The 12,755-nt window shown below is 43.8% G+C and overlaps 1 protein-coding gene across 3 annotated transcripts in view; it reads right to left on the reverse strand.

The window, feature by feature from the left end:
* FAM120A (family with sequence similarity 120 member A) overlaps positions 1–12,755 on the reverse strand; it is a gene marked incomplete at its 5' end in the record, with an annotated part of 118,932 nt that overhangs the window by 21,584 nt on the left and 84,593 nt on the right. For 2 of the 3 annotated variants that reach the window (XM_080668759.1, XM_080668758.1), the window contains 2 exons: positions 1,530–1,644; positions 8,798–9,050. In XM_080668759.1, the coding sequence (XP_080524885.1) occupies positions 1,530–1,644; positions 8,798–9,050 (368 nt within the window). Of the gene's footprint in view, positions 1–127; positions 174–1,529; positions 1,645–8,797; positions 9,051–12,755 lie in introns of those variants that run through there. The other variant, XM_080668760.1, reaches the window with a different exon arrangement.

A 12,755-nucleotide genomic window follows, 5' to 3' on the forward strand; every position in this document is an offset into this window, starting at 1 on the left:
GTGACTGTCTTTCAAAAGCTATATCCTATGTGTTGATCCAAAAATGAAAAGGATATGGGAGAAAAGATGAACTTTGAGTAAAAGCAACTTGATGGTGAATAAGGCTTGGTGGGCATACCTGATACCTGGCGGTCTGATTTTCAGAACTGGGATGTCAATACTGATGTAATAATCTAAATAAGAGAAACAGGAAGTAGAGGTAGAGGGATGGCACCACACTCTAGTAAAAGTATTTACAACACCCCTGAGCACAGTCTGGTGATGAAGATGGTGGTGGTGGCACCACAGTCTAGGACACAGGAGGTAGAGCCTGTGCTTAGTACCAGCCTCTCAGGGGACACCCGGCCAAATATTCTAGAACAAAAAACTTAAATTCAAAACCATTAGAAATAATTTCTGTCTAACAAACAGAAAAGCTTAATCTACAAAGTAAAGAATACAATTTGAGGTGGATTCTCCTATGGTTTGTTATCTTATTTATCTTGTTTCAAAGTCATCAGAAGCCTAAGGTGACCACAATGACATGGGCTCCCCACAGTCAAGGGTCACTCAATACCAAATTACTGAATTTAACTCAATAATTTAGGGAAACCAGAAATTTATTGAGCCCCAACTGTAGAACACTAAAAATCTATGAAGTGAGCCTAAAACTCCTCCTTAGGGAAAGAACGCCTTCATAAAGAATGGCAAAAAGATCTAAAAGTGAAGGCGATTTCATCAAAAGAGATTACTTGATTACAAATCAAATTTTGTAAAACAAACAAACAAATAAATCAATAACCAACAGCAAAGAAAAAAACAAAACCCTATGCATTAAAAAGAAAAGGCAGATTCACTAATTTAGCTAACTCTGAAAATTCTTGAACTTTCTAAAATTTAGTGTAGAAATTAGAAAGCAAGTATAGCCATGCGAACACAGCAACCAATAAAAGTGCACTAAAAAGATAAGCACACTGAAAAATCAGGTGACAACATGGAGAAACTAATATTGTTAAAACAAAGAATAAAAGGAATTACTAGAAGGGAAAATTAAAAGGAATATGATGTTAAATACTGACTAAAAGGGCACAGGAATGATGATATAACGTTGTTCTTCAAGTGTTTTTTTAAAAGGGATTAACAATATCAGGAGGACAAAGACTATGGTTTTTGTTTTGTTTTTAGAGAAAACGAATGTTGTAATTAGGAACAACAGAACGAAATAAGAAAAAGATCCTGGCCAGATGTTAGGAAATTCTTAGGACCAAGCCCTCCCTCCCAGGGTTTGGGATCCCCACCTGAAATAAAAGGCAAGTTCATTTCATGATGTGAAAAACAAGAATAAAACACCCATTGGTATACAAGGGAAAATATCAGACAAAAGTAGATTTGACCATTTCAATAGCTGGGAAGGAAATTCCCTTTGCCCTGAAGGCTCTCAAGTTCTCTTCCTGAGCATTACTAGTTTGATGTCCTCAGCGGCCAGGTGAGGTGAGCTGTCCCTTGACTCCAGAGCAAGGCTCCAGGACAAGGAAGGAGGTGTTAGTTACCTTGAGCTCCTGCAGCTGATCAGGCTCGTAGAGTTTGGGGGACAATGCCTGAGCCAGGAAGGCATCCAGCTCCTGACGACGCAGTATCCGTGCTCCAGGCCACTGCACCATATACCTGCAGGGTGGACAGACAGAGAGGGCCTGCAATTAGGATGCAGCGGTCCCCAGTCACATGCATAACCTGGTATTCAGGTGACATAAGCAAAGAAGGCTTATACAGACTTCTTACCCAGCTTTCCTAGTTTCAGTGATGATGCCACTTACAAAACACAATCATCACCTGGCCAATTAGCATTCTAGAGTAATTGAAAATAACACACTAAATTTATACATACTGAAAACTAGCTGGTTGGTGATTTTTGATACACATCATTTTTGTAAAGTATTTAAATCCTGAAAACACATAATATGTACCAAATTTATATGCTTTATCTATTTAATTCAAGACAGGATACCCAGGAGGCAAACCCCAGGTCCAAATAAGACAGATGAATCCCTTGATGAAGTGTCTCATGAACCATCTGCACAAGGGGATCCAGCAGTGGCTGGTGAATGTACAGGGATGAAGTGGAAAGGAAGACCAGGACGAGAATTAAAACTGCAGTCTTCAGAATGCATGCCTACAGTCCCCGAGCACAGATTTACTGGGGGCACCCTGAGTGAGCAGCTGATGGGAAAGCAATTTCTAAATCGACAACTTCCATTCGCCCAAGAACCACCAGGTGTCCACATTACCTTTTTTCCCACCAATCCTCTTCCCCTTATTCACCTGGCAGTGCAGACGCCCGTTTCTGGTGAGAGCCTGAGGGGCTAACCACTAAGAACTTGGTCATAAGTCCTGTTCAAGTCCAACAGTTCCTAATTCTCTGCATCCAGCAAACTTAAAGGGTGATCTAATCAAGTTGCCAGCTGATCACTAAAAACAACTTCTGGTGATAGATTCCTATGTCATCTCTGCATGACACGCTTCACAAAGCTCTTTTTAGTCCCGTCTGCCAGGGAAGTTTTCTTGGGCTTAACATCTAAGTCAACAAAAACGAGAATCAGAGTTGGTGCAAAGCCCTATCTCTTTTTTATAACAATTAATATTCACCACAGGACCATGAACTAATGGGAGAAGGAAGAGGTTCCATCCAGTTCATTAAGAGAAATATTTTCAATAAAAATCCCAGAACTGCTCACTAGGTGCCAGGCATTGGTCTAATCATTTATATGCATTGGCTCCTCACATGGTCACAGAAACTCAGAGAAGGAACAGAAACAGAGCTTAGATACTTCATGGTAAAATTAAGTAGCCTTAGTAGGAAGTAAATTAACTTCAAAGTAAAGGAACAGTGGATGTTAAATCTCTGTAGTGTTTCTATCTGATCAGATATACTTTAAAGAACGATGTAAAAGTTTTATTTCATTTAAACTGTCAATATTTGCAATGACAAAAATAACATCCTTTGCAATTGTTTGAGTGACACAAATATTAAATACAATGGTTTTATGAACTTTAGTGAGGTTCATGTACAGAAAGTGGAAAGGAAGCCCAGGGTGAGAATTAAAACTACAGTCTTCAGGATGAGTGCCTGCAGTACCCAGGAGCACAGAAAAAGAAATAGCAAATATGGAGAAAGTCCCTCCACTTTTCTCTGAAAAAAACTATTGTGGAAAAGACTGTGTGCGAATACCCAATGTTCTTTGTCTAAGTATCCATGTTAGACACGCCTTTTATTTTTTAAAACTTGTGATAAAATACACAACATAAAATTTACCATTTTAACCATTTTTAAGCAGACAGTGCAGTGTGGTATTAAGTACATTTAGTGTTGTGCGACCATCCCCACCACCCACCCCCACAACTCCTTTCATCTGCAAACCTATGAAACACTAACTCCCCCCACTCCCAAGCCCTTGGATAGATGTTACTTTAAAAATTATTAATCAGGAAAAAAATATCTTGGGGGCAAGTTCGTTTTCTCAAGATCTTTCCTGGTTTTCCTGGCTGCAAAGACTCCTAGAATTCAGTTTAGCTGCAGCAACAAACAGTCTTTTTGGTTAGAATATCTGCCATTTCCTCCATTTGGCTTCCTCTTACATTTTGACAGTTACCATTTACTTCTTTCTCACTGTAAGTCCTGGGAAAAGCCTTTCTGGATGCAGTAGAGTATAAAATGGACATAAAGATATGCAGCTGCATAAACAAATAGCTCACCACCACCCAGGATGGCACAAATGGCACCCACGGCAGCAGCTAGCACTTGCACCCTTGGTTATCTCCTATGTCCACACTACTCCGAGCTGCACACTGACAGTGTGCTCAGCCCCTTTACGTCGCTGTTTTCTCTGGACATTCTTTTTCCACGCCTTCTCCTAAGGTCTCAAGTTTCCTACCATGAGGTGTGAGGGTATCTGCGGCTCCCTTTTCTCACCCTCCTCTCACTGCCCTTTCGAAGTGTGGGTGCCAGGGCAGAAAGGGGGAGCTGGACCCTGCCTGTGCTCCTCAGGTGTTGGAACAGGCTCCACTGGTTCTCTGGAGTCCTGTTAGGGGTTCAAGCCCTCCATATCCTATTTTGGTTACTGATTTAGGTTCTTTCAAGACAAAACCCAGTCTGTCCGCTCAGGAGAACGTGAGCTCTCTTGGGTCAGGACCTCATCTACTTTTCTGGGCTGCACCCCAGGAAAGGCCATCTGTTCTGTTCTGAACACTAGCTTCACCCTCACGCTAAACTTCTGCTCAGACACTGGCCCCTCCTGGTCTCTGCTACAAGGATTCTAGGGATTTGCCTGCTGTTCTTCCCCCATCCTCCAGAGTGCTGTCCTAACATCACATTTGGACATATGTAACATGTGGGTGCTGATAACACTAGTGAAAGTAGCAAGGAGACCACCACCTCCCTGACAGGGTGCGCCTGACCCAGATGCAGAAATGGAATCTACCTAAAGGAACATGGACAAACCTAGACTGAGAAGCAGCCTCCTCAGAGGTTGACCAAGTGCAGCTGGGGGCTGCTACCTGTGTGTCAACACTGTTTCCACTTGTTCATGTGCGTCTAAGATGACTGACTGTCCCCAGACCCCGGGTGTGCAGAAAACCAGGGCTCTCTCTTCAGAAACGCCTCTGCATCAACCCAGAGGAAGACGAGAAGCAGTCGAGACTGGAGGAGACATGATAACTGAGTGTAAGCATGAGCCAAGATTTTGTTGCTAATAGATGCTATTAGAACAAATGGCAAAATCTGAGATCGGCACGTAAGATGTACCAGTATTATTTTTCTAATTTTGATAATGTCCTTGTTTTTTAGGAAACACAAACTGAAGAGCTTAAGATAAAGGGACATCATGCCCCCAACTTACATCCAAGGGACTGAGGACAAACACAGAGAGGAGCAAAAGCAATTGCAGTAGAACATGAGTGTGTGGGGAACCTGGTGAAGCACAGCGACGAGCTCTTTGTATTAACCTCACAATTTCTTCCAGTTAGAAATCATGCAAAAAAAAAAAAGATCAAAGAAATGGAAAGAAGTCTTTGTGGGTGACAGCCTGGCCTTGGGATCACTGACCTTTGTCCCACCTCAGCTATCAAGGCCATGGGCCATGCCACAGGGACTCACCTTGTCCAGGATGCAGGCTTTGCCCTCTCCCTGCCCCCAGCTGCAATGCCTCCAGAGAACGACCACTGGGCTGCCAGCCTGAGCCCACAGCCAGTTCTCAAGGGGCTCTTACTACTCGTCCTGTTACCAACCCTATTACTTGTCTTTGTCCAGTCCCCCTCCCAATCCTCCCTGCCCCACTCTTTACCCCAAGACTCCAGACCTACTACTCAGCCCATCCCCATGTTATTAGCAGGTTATATCCACTATTTGGTCAGTATTTGGTCATGCAGGGTAGCCTCCTTCAACTACTATCCTGGGGCCTCAAATGCAGAAGGTAGAATGGATTCTCTTAGTGGAGTGAACCAACCCATTTATGGTGTCCCTGGGACTTGTTCCGAGAGACACTATCCCTCATTTCTCCCAAGCCCCTAACAAGCTGCTCCTCCTTAGGATCTATAACAGTCTTCCCAAGTGAAAACTCCCTCGTCCCAGGCACCCACTCCACACACAACAGTCTCTTCACCCCAAGCATGTCAGCTGGCTTCTGCAGGAGTATGGGGTCTGCACTGCACTCATTGGATGCCACACATGAACAGACGCAGAGGTTCGTTCAGACTCGAGATTATTAGTTACATTTATAAACCTCTTCAAGGTCTAAAATAAGTTCTTTTTAATAAACAACCACACACAGAGAAAAAAAAAACCTACAATAAACACTGTCTTAAAAGCAGGGACCAGGGCAGTCCTGAAACCTAGGAAGACTTCATGAAGGCCTTTTATGAAGTAATGGCAGAGGAAGGTCCACGAGGACCAATCGCGTGAAGAGAAGAGAGGTCCAAGCATCCAGTGACCTACGTGGCTGAATGCGTAACAGACAAAACACAAGGGGCATGAAACGACATGAATGCTGCACTCCCAAATCCAGCAACTGACCCTACACTAATGCATGGCCACCTGCGTTCAAGGGCAGCCCCATGAGCCCGGTCCAGCAGGCTTTTCAGGTGGACGGTAGATTGCCCCACTAGACTAAAGGCCACACATAATTTTAAGCTTCAAAGAGAGAAATACAAAGTAACCAAGTTCATTATTGCTAATTTGATTTTAGGCCACTCTTAATCTTAAATTTTTGGCTAATATAAGGTGGTTTTTATTAATAAAAACCAGTCTATAAGTGAATTTTCCATCAGAGGAAACCAGAGATTCAAAAACCAAATAAAGAACTGGTCTTTCCCACTAGTTCATTCTCATTGGAGATAAAGATAAGAAACTGCTCATTTTAGTCAACCTCAATTTAATTCAGGAAAGGCTTCTAAGTAAGTTACTGGCCTTAAAGTCTGAATTTAAGAAACTTCAGGAAATAAGTACCTAAAACTCTGCCCCGTCAGCAGTCAAGCAGGTGCGACCCAGTAGGGGATCAGGAGCTGGAAAGGAGGAGGAGCCAGCTCAGGGGCAGGACACATGGGGCTAAGACAGGTTAGGGCCTGGAGGGCAGCTGTGCCCCAGGCTTTTACTGTCTCTCTCAGCATCAGAGGCCATACACCTGGGGAGAGAGAACTGAAGTGGGCAGGTTGGAGGTGCCAAACAGAAGTCCATAGGCCTGTGGGTGTCTGTGTGCCTGTAAACAGACCAGGAGGGCAGGGGATCCAATACCGTCCCCACCAACAACAACCAGGGCACCTCTGCAGAGAAGTCAGGAAGGGCTCATAAAATGATAAAGACAACTGTGGAGGGCAGCCTGACAAGGCCCCTTCTGGTCCAGTAGGTGACAACAAAGCACCAAATTAAAAGATGGCGGCAGTAGACTAGAAGCCACTGAAGACAGAAACCAAGAGCCACTGAATGATTAGTTTCAAAGTGCCTCCCGTGAAATACGTATCAGTTATAAACGGAGTAGAGCCTCTCTGGAGATGTCCCACAGACACCCCTTCGTCACGTGCCAGAGTGCACACGCACAGTCTGCAAGGGACCAGGTGTAGCAGAGGGAAAGTTGCTCCACCCTCTGGAAACCAATGGGCTTCACAAAGAGAGGGTCTGAAATGAAGACAGAAATAAAGTGCAGATGCTGACTGATTCCAGGGCTATACTGTGACTATACAGGAAAGTGTCCTAGTTTGTTAGAAAATCACACTCAAGTAGTATCTGGGTTAAAAAGAAAAAAACGCTCTTGCAACTTTTCCTGAGTTTTAAATTGGTTAAAAGAAAAACATACTAAAATACTAAAAAACCTGATTCAGGTATGCATACTAATTCAAATTAATGCCAGTGTCTACACAGGCATTTGTGGCCCGTCAACTGAGAGGACCTAGAACCACACAGTGCCCGAATCTGGGTTTTCAACCGCTCTCTCCAAGGAGGAGCTGGCCCCTTAGAGGCAGGTTCCAGGGCAGGGAAGATGCACATGAGCCTAGGCATAATGTGGCATCAAAAAAAGCAAGAACATGCCAGGGTTACAAAGGACACTGGAGCTCACTGACTGAGCTCCCAAGGCCCGAGTAATCAAATAAACAAGGACACTACATCAGTTATAATGCTAGGAATAAACTGGATAACCACAAGTCCATGCTGATACATATGGTTAAACAAATGAACAGGAAGAAGAGACACATTTTCCTTATAGAGCAATCCCAAATAATATCCTATATAATAAAAGCCTAATATGCAAATCAACCAAATGGCGGATCGACCGGTCGCTATGATGCACACTGACCACCAGGCGGCAGACACTCAACTCAGGAGCTGTCCCCAGATTGCAGGCCCCAGGCCAGCCAAGGTGGGTGCCAGCGGGGCCCCCTGATTGCCCCGGCAGTCACCCCACAGAGGGAGGTGACCAGCGGTGGTAGTGGGGGGCAGGGCCAGTGAGTAGGCAGTGCCAGGCTGGCCAAGGTGGGTGCCCCCCAATCTCCCCGCTGGTCGCCCCACAGATTGGCCCTGATCGCCGGCCAGGCCTAGGGATCCTACCTGTACACTAATTTTGTGCACCGGGCCTCTAGCATAATATAATCTTCCCTAATTGCCTTCAAAATCTTTAATATTTAAAGACAAAATAGTTTAAAATCATTAAATTTACACTAGAGGCCCAGTGCACAGACTCATGCACATTGAAAGGAAATTAATTAGGTGGCCGGTGGGGCGGGACTGGGTGAGATGGGCTGGACACACCCTGGAGCCAACTTCCCACTGTTCCTCCCCGGCCAGCAGCACCCAGGACAGCGCTGGGGCTTGAAAGGCATCTGTGGAATGAGCCGAGTCCCTCTGGCAGGTGGGGTCCCTCTGTCCCAGTGTGCGAGAGGGCACTCTGCAAAGTTGCTGTTGCTCGGGAATTCCTGCATTGAGCATCTGCCCCCTGGTGGTCAGTGCGCGTCATAGCTACCGGCCATCAGCCAGTTGGCCAGTCGCTTAGGCTTTCATATATATAGATAAAGTACATGTTCACCAAATATACCTATTCTGTAAACATATTATACAGCATCAATGCAAATCCACATTGCATTTACATGGCCTATATTTCTGTAGTTATATGTAAATATGAGATGTGGATGAATTTCAACAGATAACCCAGTTCACCTAGAATAACCCCCATGCTTCTCCCACCCCCCTCCCCGTACTTCATACAAAGGTCTCTGAGAGGCATTGTACAATCACCTGCTGGAGGACATGCAGCTCCCAGAGCAGCCGTGCCACACTTACCGTAGGACACAGCACAGCACCGTGAGATGAGTGGGCACACTGGCTGGGTTGAGCATGGCTGGAGTGTCTGACCTCATGCAGGCCAGGAAGGCCCTCATCCTGCGGTTCTTGTCCTCCACTGCCTTTCCCAGCCAGAGCCTTTTCAGGTTGGGGCAGGTCCACTCCCTGAAGGCAAGAGCTTCCACCAGTTCTGGAGTTTGCGGAGATTTCCCTTTGTAAGCTGCCCACTCCTTAATGATCACTGGTGAAACCGCTAGAAGGAAATCAGAGGAGAACATTTATGCCCCATCTCAGCTCCTTTAAGCCTAACAAAAGTAAACTGCTCTAGTAATTACAGCCTGAAGATGTTACCTCTCATGTAACAATACATCCTCTAGTTAGCAAGCCATTAGTCATCAGTTCTCCCTTCTAAGACATTTGTTGTTACTCTATGTACTTTAATCTTTCATTTACATTTTCAGTTAAGCCACCAATAAATTTCTTCTCAATCAAATCATGACTTGAGTTCCCCATATAACTATAATATACATAAATTTAAAATGTTAGTCAAAATTTGTTTTAATATAAAAACGCATTAAGTTTTATTAATAACAACAAGCATAATTCACAGAAATATGTAATTATCATGGAAGTCCACGGAAAATCCAATTTAGATAGTTAATCTTTTTCTACATAGATAAATACTTCTAATTAGATTTGAGAAAGAATTTACATTTGGTAGCCACTTTACTTAAGGACCTCTTACTTTAACAAAGATAACAAAATGTTAAAGGATTAGCAAGAGCAAACTATCATGCAGTGAGACCCTGAAAGCCCAGTAAGGCTGCAAGCAGAAGCAACAGTCCATGTTAAGAAATCCAAGGTGACACCAGTATGCAGTAATTCTATTCAGCAAGACTAAAGACAAAGTGTAAAATGCTCCATTGTCACTTCAAAAAAAGCAAGAAGTTCTAAGTTGATATAACACAAAACAATGACTTTTCTCCGCAGTTGTTTTACCACTATTGGTGTCGTTAATTCTTAAAACACACAAATATGTACATTCTTCCACATAATTTCCAAGTAAAGGAAAGGAAAACTATGCTGGGAATACAATGAAGACAAGGCCTACTGCAGAGCAGAGTGTTATGACTTAACAATCAATGGTAAAGTTTGGATGTGCACTTTTTAAGGAACATTAAGTATCAGAACTAAAGCAGAGCCCAGGGAGCTGCCAGCGGTCAACATGGAAGCCAGGACGGCACTCTATCTAATGACATCTTTCACACCTCAATCCTTTCCAAGTAACAGTACCCCACCATGGCTCATTTTCCCTAAAGTAATGCTTGTAGCAGCTGAGAGACCAAGAAACCCAAATCCTGATAAAGTTAAATAATTAACGGGTCATCTCTAGCTCCATCCCAAGTCTAAATAGAGTAAGGCGGGAACGAATCTTGTCAGAAGTCAGGAAGAGCACCAGGAGTCTGGTACTTGGACACACGCATTGAGTGAGCACGGGGAAAGCAAGCTGAGCACATTTGCCCCAGGCAGCCACGTGGAGGCCATGCTGCAGAGAAGTGCTGGGCCACACCCTGAACAAGGGTGCAAGTCAAGGTAGTTCCAGAAAATTTTCCTCTTACAAAAGAGTTACTGTTTTGTTCCATTCATTTACATTTTAATATCTTCATGTTTAAATTAAAAGAAAACTTAAAACACTTAAAATGCTTATTTTAAAGTCCATCAAGTCAAAACAGGGATACACATGTATATTAAAGTATATGCATTTTTGTGTTCATCAATATTTTTAGGTGCCAGACACAAACCCAGTAAGCTCCCATCATCCAACAGACCCTGTCCTCGGACTCACAATCTAGCCACCCCTTCCCCCCCCAGTCCTGCCAATATCCCACAAGCAGAGTGTGGCTCTTCAAAATAAGCCATTAACCAGTTTCTATTAGGTTACACCACAAAATTCATTTTCATGCCAAAAAAAGAATAAAATGCATAAATCTATTTTTTTTTCTAAGTAATACCTTCATTTTGGTGGCAAAAATTTATTCAAAGGAATTGAATTAGATTTTATCTATTGTTGTAGAACTAGTTAATTTGGCTCTCTCACTCCTCCCCCAAAACACAAGCATGCAAAGCATGAATTTCCCAAATCTTAAAAACCTCCGAATATAGTGCCAGAAGTCTCCTTTGAGTTTTCTCAATAGGCATCCATATTAAACCTTATCTTCATTCATTCACTTCTTTCCCTTTCGTCAGCTTTGTTGTCTCTCTTTATTAATTTTTTAGCATCATTTTCTTATTTTATGTCTTGTTTTCATTCTAGAAGTGAATTTTTGGTGGAGGACTTTCATTCTTACATTCAGAATGCTTACACCTCTACCTACTTTATGTTCCTAGGTCCTACATCAAAGGTAAGTGGAGGATGGAGATGCCTCTTGCAAGTGGCTGTTCCACTTGAGGCTTCCCTGAAGTTGCCACACTAGCTCTGAGGGGCCAAAGTTTGCCTGCATTTACCTGGCATGAAGCTGTGTGCTCAGATCCCACACCCCCCGCAGTGGCTAAAGGTGAGCCTCTCTACACACTAGCGCCCAGGACCGCGGCTGATGCTGGTGAATGGACTGACCGATCCTCGTGGGGACCTGCAGTCAGTGCCTGCCAGGAGCACAGGATGGGGTGGGGGAGATTGCAGCTGTGAAGAAGGTATCAGATGTATTAATGTTCTCCCATCCTTCTAAGCATTTTTGTTGCCTAGCTGCACTAGTCATGACAAGAATGGCTCAAATCTAATTTCAGAAAAACATGTCTCTATCAGACAAAATAAATGCGCAGTAACACAAAGCTTTGTTCCAAAGCAAAGCTGTTCCTGGCTTGCTTTATTTTTAACACGTGTGTATCTGTTTTTAAACAACTCAACATTTAGACAGCTTTTGTGTATACCACCCACTTCACAGCTGTGGAACCTTTGGCCAATTACCGGACAGGGCCAAAACGTGGGTGAGGCAGGTGAGGCTCCCAGGGTTGGGGCACCAACTCCCATGTGCCCATGTGAGAATGCGGGTTTCCTTAAATTCTGAGCTGGGCCTCTCACCAACTTCCCTGTCACCCCACCCTCATTCCTGGAACCAGAAATGACAAAAGGGCCAATGACTCACTCTGCAACAAGACCCCAAAGAAGAAACACAAGGGCACCTTACACCCTTGTTATGTGGTAATAACTGGCTCATTACATTAGATTAACTAACTGAAGATTGGTGTTTTATAGATTAATGAATTCCAAGGAACATCCCATTTTGGGGTTGACATGTGGCGGCCTCTGCTTTCCAAGATGCCAACATGGGGTGGCTGGCACACACAGCACCTCCTCCCCTCCGGCTCCTGGCCTCTTCCTGAAGCACTGCTGTTCAGGAGGGAGGGCAGCTCACAGAAACAAGCAGATCCAAAGGGGCCAGCTAACAAGTCACCTGGGCTCTTATCATTTCTACAAAACCCCTGGGTGTGCAGGGATTCTCTGGATGGAACTGGGCAATGGATTTCAAGAACACCCTGAGCACATTCTGGGCCTTAGCCAAGAGCACTGTGGTGTGAGGCACCACTTTAGAAAGACAGGTTCATGCTGCCTTGTTAAAGCAGAACAGTTGGCTGATCCAGCTGATGGCCATGAAAAATCTTACATGTCATCATAAACAAAACTTCATCTTGTCTTTATTGCTGACAGGAAAACTGACAATTGCAAGTAGGCTGTGTAAAAAACAATGTTAGATCATCTTCCTTACCTTACACTAAATCGAATTTTTACATTCGAAACAACTCCAGTCTTCTTGCTACCAGAAACTAAATTTATAACATACTTTCGTTATGGAAAGTACCTCTTCCAAATACAATTTCAGTAGGTACACACTATTATACTTAACCTCTTGGCAAATGTTTACCTCCAGACATTAGTCATCTTCTACCTTGGAAAATCTGT

This window comes from Plecotus auritus (genome assembly GCF_963455305.1).
Source record: "Plecotus auritus genome assembly, chromosome: 5".
NCBI classification, from domain to species: Eukaryota; Metazoa; Chordata; class Mammalia; order Chiroptera; family Vespertilionidae; genus Plecotus; species Plecotus auritus.